This window comes from Muscardinus avellanarius (genome assembly GCF_963383645.1).
Source record: "Muscardinus avellanarius genome assembly, chromosome: 18".
Taxonomy (NCBI): domain Eukaryota; kingdom Metazoa; phylum Chordata; class Mammalia; order Rodentia; family Gliridae; genus Muscardinus; species Muscardinus avellanarius.
In genome coordinates, this window is record NC_137804.1 from 47,974,073 (window position 1) to 47,983,420 (window position 9,348).

Sequence of the window (9,348 nt, forward strand, 5' to 3'; positions counted from 1 at the left end):
TCTCTCTCTCTCTCTCTCTCTCTCTCTCTCTCTTTCTCCACAACACTATTGTCATAAGGAAATAGAATCACATACAAGAAGTACTGGGCACAAAACCTGGTCCACGGCAGGCATTTCACTGGTCACAGTGGGCAACACCTCCTTACATCTGTGACTACACCTGCTGGCTACACACTAAGGACTCTTGCTCCAGAGAAATGTGAATATACAAATGGCGCACATATTCCTGCAGGAATCGGGAAAGAGAGATGTGCAAATACTTGTCCCTCTTTTTAATCTCTCAGTAATTCAGGGAGATACATGATATAGCCTTATCTTTATCTACCTCTCAATTTATCCATCACCTACATATTTGGGGTACTAGGGATAGAACCCAGGGCCCATTCTACCTTCAAACCACACCCCCTAGCCCTTTTTATTCTTATTCTTTATTTCTTTATTTATTTTTTGGTGGTACTGGGGTTCCTGGAAACCCTTCTACCTCCGGGCTACACTCCCAGACCTATTTTTATACTTTTTATTTGGAAACAGGGTCTCACTAAGTTGCCGAGAGCCTCACTAATTATCTGAGGCTGGCTTCGAACCTGTGCGATCCTCCTGTCTCTGCCTCCCAAGCGCAGGAATTACAAGCATGCGCCACCACGCCTAGCTGTTCTTTATTTTTGAAACAGGGTCTCTGTCAGTTGATGATGCCTGACCACAAACCTGCAATCTTCCTATTTCAGCCTTCCAAGGGATATCCCCATCTTACATATGAGGAGACTCAGAGCTTGACTTACCTTCACAGCCATAGTACGAGGCTTTGCACTTCAATACTCCATTCTAATGGCTAGAAGAAATCTTACCAAAATGCCATGTTGATGTGGCACAAGGAGCTGGGGGACCCGATATTATATGTCAAAATGTATGTTTAAATATTGATTAAATGATTAAGATCACCTCCTTTTTCCTACCACTACTGAAAGCTCCTGAGCTGGGAGCATTTGACCGCAAAATGTAAACAAATCCACACCAGAGGAATAAAAGTGACCCTTTGGACTTGGCATCCCGTACCTAATTCCCAGATGCTAGAGTCAGATAGAGTAGCTTGCCAAGTCCTTGCCAAATCCTATCAGTTTGAATTTAAAAGGATTTAAAAATCTAGAAAGGATTTAAAAATCCTTTCTAGTGCAAACTAGAAAGGAAAGCAAACAAGGCAAAATAAAAATAACCAGGTATTTTGGATCGCTGGAATGTTGGTTCACTGGGGCTGAGAGTTGTGCAGCTCTTTGGCTAGGAATTAAGTCTACATTTCCTTACTTTATGGCCTGGAACAACTCATCAAAGAGTGCCCACTATTTACAGTTCTAATATTCATTAAGGTTTCTGGAGTGCCAGGAGGACCTGCTCTAAAAGCTGCACACTCAGACACACTTACTAATACATTCGGCTTGCTACACTGCCTGTCTTGTTTGGCCAAGCTCTGTTTTCAAAATGTGATTTTAATAGGTAATAAAATACACACACACACACACACACACACACACACACACACACACAAGTTCACAAACCATTGCTTCTCCTGTGAAGCTTTTACAGAGTATTGTTAGCACTCACCCATCTTTGCCTGTTAAATAACCAATAGAGACCATCAATTCTTCAGAATGGCGGCTCTCCGCCACCGATTAAAGTAGCAAGTTTATAGATAATATTGATTTCACTTTCTGAGCTTTCAGGACAGACTTGGTCTTGCTGACTCCAGCAGCCTTCTTACCCACCGCAATGATCTGTCTCTTAGCACAAGTAACAGAACAACCCGGAAGAGTGATGAGCAGTGCTATTTTATTTTTATTTTTATTTATTTATTTTTTTGTGTGGTACTGGGGTTGGAACCCAGAGGCTTTCTACCTCCGGGCTATACCCCCAGCCCTATTTTATATTTTATTTGGAAACAGGGTCTCACTGAGTTGCCGAAAGCCTCACTAAGTAGCTGAGTCTGGCTTCGAACCTGCGCGATCCTCCTGTCTCAGCCTCCCAAGCGCGGGGATTACAAGCGTGCGCCACCACGCCTGGCTAGCAGTGCTATTTTACTGATGATGAATCTAAGACATAGGGAAATTAGACATTCCCAAAGTCACCACCAGAGCCTGTGCACCTGACCCCCACACTGTAACTCCCCTCCCTATGCAACCTGAACTGGTACTTCCGACAGGAGGAGCCCAAGCTGCTGCCAGAGGCTGAGCTTTCAAATTAATAAAGTAAGTTGGAGCATTGTAGTACACGTTAGTGTTAAGTGCATTTGATAGACTTTCTTTGGAAATGAGCAAGAAAGTCCTTTGAACAATAAAATGGACCAAGTGTGGCTATTACTCACTTCGCATCTTAGGCCACCCCTGTCTTCTTGACATCTTTCTAGAAGACTCCTTGGAGTTCTACCTTCTAATTTTGGGTGCCTGGTCCTCCATGGATTCATATTTGACACAAGAATAGGCCTTATATCTATTTCTATTACTTCTATTACTTCTACTTCTATCGCTTCTATTTCCACTACTACCGGTTGAAACCATTAATGACTGACTTAGAAATAACCCCAAAATGCAGCGATATAACCCCAATGGGAGCTCGAGGCTGAAATATATAGACTGAGATCTTTGCCCTTGCAAACTGACCCTCTTGAGTGATCACCAACCCAGCTTTAACCTTTTAGTTCTAGGATCTCTGACCATTCTTTCCGTTTTAGAATTGCTTTCCTCTCTGGTTTCAGTCGCTTCAGTAATGTTTTCATAATACCAGTAGTTGTCAAGAGTAGAAGGAAGAAAGAGAAGCTAAGGGTATAGAAGGAGAAGATAGTTTAAGGTTAACTGAGGGCTACTGGCTGATGCAGGGCCAGTAATCCCGTGGGATGGAGGTTTGGTGACATGCGCCTATTATCCCAGTGGGAGGCCAGACTGGAGGCTCACAGATTCAAGGCCAGCTAAGTAGTATAGCGAGACCTTCAGAAACCTAGCGGGAGGCCATTTCAAAAAATAAAAATAACCCGGGTGTGGTGGCACACACTTGTAACCCAGTACTTGGGAGGCTGAGACCAGAGGATCATGGTTCGCAGACAGCCTCAGCTACTTAGTGAGGGCCTCTGCAACCCTCAACCGGTTTCAAAATAAAGAATAAAAAATAGGGCAGGGGGTATAGCTCAGAGGTCAAATGCCCCTGGGTTCCATCCCCAGACATGCAAAAAAAAAAAAAAAAAAAAGAATAAAAAGCAAGGCTGGTGGTATAGCTAGGAGGTAGAATGCCCCTGAGTTCCATCCCCAGTAACACACACACACACAAAAAAAAAATAAAGAAATAAATAAAAATGGCTGGGGATGTAGTTCAAAGGTAGAATGCCCTGGGTTCCATCTACACTTCTGGGGTTCTTGGAAGCCCTTCTACCTCAGGGCTACACTCCCAGACCTATTTTTATGTTTTTATTTGGAAACAGGGTCTCCTAAGCCAGCGCGCACGGCTGGCTTAGAACCTGCGTGATCCTCCTGTCTCCGTCTCCCAAGTGCAGGGATTACAAGCATGCGCCACCACGTCCGGCGAAAAAATATATATTATTACAAAAGATACAACATTTATTGCAAAATATATACAATATATAATATATTATAAATAATATGTAAATATAAGTAATACAAATATAAATATAAATTATATCTATTGACCATATATGTAATTTATATTTATATTATATATACATATATATTTAATATTATGTATTTTATGCTTATATTTGTATATTTATAGACCCTTTTGCTTGTCCTGTCTGGAGATACCCATTGGTGCCCCACTGACCACATTGCTTTCTGAGTCTTTGTGTCATTGCATCTCTACTTCTGAAACATGACAGCTCTTGACATCTACACAGTGACTTTGTCTCCCATGATCCTCCAGGCAGCACCACTTGTGACTCACCTGGTCGTTCTCTCAAACCCCTCCCCAGCCCCCCCATCCAAGTGCCCATCACCTGCTCCGCTGTCGTCCTGCAGCCTGAACCCCCAGTTCCTTGGATCCAGACCCTAAGCTCCCGTGATACAGCTCTCTGCTCGCTCGACCTCACCCTAACAGCTGCCTTCTCTTTTCTTCTCCGTTCCCCACAGCTTTTTGCAATCTTTGCATTTGCAACATGCGGCGGCTATTCTGGGGGCCTGAGGCTAAGCGTGGACTGTGTCAACAAGACGGAAAGTAACCTGAGCATCGACATCGCTTTCGCCTACCCGTTCAGGTGGGTACTCTCCGGCCTCACAGAGAGGCGTACTGCTTCCCTCCCTCTGTGGTTTCTCCTAGAAAAACCCACTCTCCCAGCAGCTCCTGGGTAAACAGAAGGAATTCTGCTGTGACCCACAGAATCACCAGCGGGTCCATCTACCACTCACACTGGGAGAATTTATGACTTGTGCCTGTTGGCTCTCCTCCCCCAAATAAAATAAAGTGAGAACTCCCAAATTAAGAATCAGGACCGGGGGCTCTCAGTCCAGAGGCCTCAGTTCCACAATTCCTTCTTCCCCACTCCATCTCTACAACTCTAAGGTTTCTCAAGTTCTCTCTACATGTGGGTACCACTTCTCATTTCATATTGACCGTGCGAGTCTGGCCAATTAGTGTGTTGATTAATACTGATATTAGTAATATTAATTTAGTATTTTTTCTGTGCGTCAGACACTCTGCTCAGCTATTCGCCAATTTAACCACATTGTGTCATCATATTGACCCTTCAAAGGGTGTCCCATCCACATGACCATCAACATTGACAGATGGGGAAATTGAGGTACAGCTACATCTGCCCATATACCTTTAGCCAGCAAAGTATTTGGGGCTTCCCGCATCGAAGCAGAGCTCAGACCTTTGTTGAAGTGCTTATTTACTTAAATTGTTAGAAATCACTCTTTGAAACTCTTAGAAACTCAGCCTGAAAGATACCGCCTTATCTATGCTTGTGTCTTGTATATAAAATGATGGCTTTATGCCCTGCCAAGGTCTGTCCCAGAACTCACATGCACCCTGTGATCCCAATCCATACATCCCAGGGCATTAGTTGAATCCAATATTTAAACCATTTATTTCTGTAAAACATCCATACACTTGGCATCCGGTAACATGGGATTTTCACAAACAACTTTCAACACATTCTCCCGGCGTGCTCATATACCCTCGTGGTCACTCCAGTGAACAGATGTTTACTAGTATTCACCTTGAGCCAGGCCTGGTACGGGCTCTGTAATCACAGAGATAAGTAAAAATTGGTCCCTACATAACTTTTTTTTTAAATGGGTAAGTACAGTGTTTTCCAAAAATATATTCAGGGACTCCTTAGATAACTGATGTTATTGAAAAAGAAGGGAGGGAGAGAAAAAGAAAAGGAGACGGGAAGAAATTAAACATGTGATCGTATAAGTTCAAGAAGTATTTCTCCCTCTTTGTCATTCCAAGGCACATTTAGAATCTCCAAAAGAGAACTGAAAATGCGGGAAGTCTCTTTTCTCTGGGTAGCTCAGAGAACTTGTATATCCTGGAATATATCTTTCATATATTGCTCTGGCGAATTTCTCCTAGTCTAAAATAAAGGGGCCTTGGATCATGGGTGAGAAATCACATTGATACTAATATTCTAAGTGATTCTTTTTTTGTGTGGTACCGGGGATGGAACGCAGGGGAATTGTACCTCTGAGCTGCACCTCCAGCCCTAGTTTTTCGTCTTTTTATTTTTTGAAACAGAGTCTCGCTGAGTTGCAAAGGAAACAGAGTCTCACTGAGTGGCAAAGAGCCTCGCTAAGTAGTTGAGGCTGTCTGTGAACTGCGATTCTCCCGTCTCAGCCCCCGAATGCTGGAATTATAAGCGTGAGCCACCATGTCTGGCTATAAGTGATTTTTAAGAGTAGAACTGACAATAATTGCAAATACTTCTGCTCAGGTAGGTCTCCTCATAAGAGAAGACTAAACTCAGAAGTCTTAATCATGTCGTCCCTGCAAATTTTCTAATAATAACTGGGCAGTGTGGGTAGTAATGAGCCAGGAAAGCTTACTGATAAATATTCACCATCTTGGATAAAATGGTGAATTTCCAGGGTCCAGGAACCAGGGCTGGGGTGCTCAGAAATGTAATTCATGAAGTCATAAGCGCTGCATGGCTTTTATGGGACTTCCCCACCAACAGAGGGGCAGGTAATGCCAAGGCCAATTGCCGGAACCAGCTGGCAAAAGTACGGGTTCCAAAGAGAGGAGTGAGGATGAAATAATATAACTCTTAAGAATTAAATTCCAAATATGATTTATTCCTAAGCATGGCAGGACCGCCAGTCAACTCCCGGGTCGATATCTCTACTGGCCGATCCTGGGGCTTCTTCTCTAGTGATATTTAAAGTTTTTTGCTTTAGGTTACCCTGGAGGGAAAAATTCCAATGTCCAGGCAGGTCAAACAATACCCTGATACAACACAAACCTAGTCTTAGCTCAGACAGAACAATATCATCATAAGCATTAGTAACCTTGAAGCTTTCAAGGCCCCAAACCTTGTTGACTCTGGGCAAGGACAGTCAGAAGTATGCTTTTAGTAAAGATAAGGGGAAAACCTTAATGGCTCCCCACAGCCAATACATTAATATTTGAGCTGGGCATGGTGACACACACTTGTAATCCTAGTACATGAGAGGCTGAGACCGGAGGATCACAGGTTCGTAGTCAGCCTCAGCAACTTAGTGAGGCCCTCCACAACTTTGTGAGACCCTATTTTCAGATGAAAAACAAAATAGGGCTGGGGGTGTAGCTCAGAGGTATAAAGTCCCTGCCTTCCATCTCTAGTAACACACGCGCACACACATGCACGCGCACACACACATACACACACATGTTTTAAGAGAATAGGTCACTAAATATTGAGTTATAGGAATCCAGGTCTCCCAGTCTTTCCAGCAAACTAGAGGGGAAAATCCAGGAGAACTGTCTGAATTGTAAGCAAGGCCCTGAGCTAGGGCGGGCATGGAGAACAGAGTTATATGTCATTCCATGTGACCCCTGTTCAAGAGTACAATTTGAGGAGCCTCTGCAAACCGTTTCTAGCATCAGACTCCTTCTTTCTCTTCTCCAGAGTTCAAAGTCAGACAGTTGGTCCATGGGAGGAGGGCACTTGCAGAGATGAGATTAAAATGTTTATTGCCATCTCAAGACATAGCAGCCCCTTTGGAAAGATTTTTACTTGGTTTCTGAGATAAAGGTGTTCAACCACTGTGTTTTTAGTCGCAAAGCTTTGCTTCCAAACACTGTCTTGCTCAGAAGCTTGAGATATAAAACATATCTGAGTCATTGGGAAAGGAGATGAAGGAGAAGGAGGAGCTGGAAGCTCTCAGCTGGTCTTCAGCTGGCTCTGCCACATGGTGGTCTGGCACCTACTACACCCCTTCCACAATATCCCCCTGGGATCTCCAGGTCCCCTAGAAACAACAGAAAAACAAGAAGAAAGGAAGAACCAGGTGTGGTGGCACACACCTGTAATCCCAGTACTGGGGAGCCTGAGACAGGAGGATCATAGGTTCAAGGCCAGCCTCGGCAACTTAGCGAAGCCCTCTGCAACTTAGTGAGACCTTGCTTCAGGGGAAAAAAAAATAGGGCTAGGGGTGTATCTCAGAGGTAGAATGCCCCTGAGTTCAATCCCCGTTACTATAAAAAATAGAAGAGAGGAAGAAACCTTTTGTCATTCTGCTTACCACGTCTGTACAACATTTACTGTGCACAATTAAGAAATGGGGCTTCTTCTGTCGCCTTACCCTCTCGTCCTGGTAATGTCCACCTATGATATATGGAGAACATTCCAGAGAGGCTCCATTTTCCTGGAGCTGTAATTTCAGCTTTATATTTGGATTCTTCAAAGTGCTGTTCCACCCCCAGTTGAGGGAGATCTCAATACAAGATAGAATTTGCCCACGCCGTCAGGAAAGCATTTGTTTCAGAAGTAGGATCAGCAAGGTGCTGATGATGCAAATCCCTCCGAGAGTTACTTTCTCCTAAAACTTTACAAGCCAACACCGATGATTTGATCACGAGTCTGGAAATAAAATAAGGACGCCCAGCAGGTTCTGTTCTCTGTACCACAGCACAGGCAAGAGAATAAGCTCACACACCGAGTCATTTGTGCAAAAACACCCGATCATTTCGTAGACGACAGATCAAAGGAACCTACTAAACTGGTTATCAGACACGTGTTTTGAGATGTAATAGGATGTCAACTAGAAAATCCTGGATAGCTAATGAAAATGAAATAGTCCCATGAGGCTTCTAATTACCATGCCCAGATGTGTATGTCCTTTATGCCATTATACATGCAGATTTGGGGCATGCACTTATGTCGGAAAGAATTGCCACTCGGTGGTGTATCATTTTATTATAGAAAGAAAATGTCTGTTTCTTGAGCTTCTCTTTTTTGGGGGGATTACAATGATCAAGCCGTGTCTAACCGTTTCCTCATCTCCAGTAGGATGTGCTAACTGGGTAGGAACCTTGCCTGGCAATTGGAAAAAGGGTGGTATAAGGGCTCAATATTCTCAGCACTTACTGTTCCACTCAGCATTCTTGCAGATATAATTTAAAAAACTGACCATGCTACTTAGAGGAAAGAAGATTGATTTTCTTACAGGTTTTGGTTTAGTCCGTGTAAGGTCAGGGACTGAGAATCTCAGATCATGGCAGTAGGAAGCATAGAGTACACGGGCTGTGCTCACATCATGGAGGCTGGAATCAAGGGAGAGAGAGCAGGGGGGGAGGACCCATTTATATAATCCCCAGGACTGCATCTCCAGCCATACACTCCTGGCCCAGGTCACCACCCAGATAAATCCATTCTAATGGAGTTATCCACCGCTCTGGGATTGCAACCCACTGGGACTGCCTCAATCACATCAGCTTCCAACATTAGAAAATGAACTTTTAGCCAGGAAGGGAGGCACATGCTTGTAATCCCGGCATTCAGGAGGCTGAGACAGGAGGATCGCAGGTTCGCGGCCAGCCTCAGCTACTTAGTGAGGCCCTCCGCAACTCAGTGAGACCCGGTTTCAAAATAAAGAATAGAAAATAGAGCTGGGGGTGTAACTTGGCAGTAGAATGCCCCTGGGTTCCATCCCCAGTACCACACAAATAAGGAGGTCTTTAAGGGACATTTTATATCTAACTATAACATACACCAAAGTGTAAGTATGAAGTTGTGTTTCTCATTCTAAAATAATTGGTACATGTGAAGAAAGCCTATCTGAGGAAGGTCAGTACTTGACACTAACACCCGAATCAGTGACGAAGGAGAGCAACCATTTAGGGGATTTTGCAGATATAATTAGAAACAGG

The 9,348-nt window shown here is 43.8% G+C and overlaps 1 protein-coding gene across 2 annotated transcripts in view; it reads left to right on the forward strand.

Annotated features, from left to right (window-relative positions):
- Positions 1 to 9,348, forward strand: part of SYNPR (synaptoporin) — a gene marked incomplete at both ends in the record, with an annotated part of 324,123 nt that overhangs the window by 191,025 nt on the left and 123,750 nt on the right. For both annotated transcript variants that reach the window (XM_080715248.1, XM_080715249.1), the window contains one exon: positions 4,122 to 4,246. In XM_080715248.1, the coding sequence (XP_080571374.1) occupies positions 4,122 to 4,246 (125 nt within the window). The remainder of the gene's footprint in view (positions 1 to 4,121; positions 4,247 to 9,348) is intronic.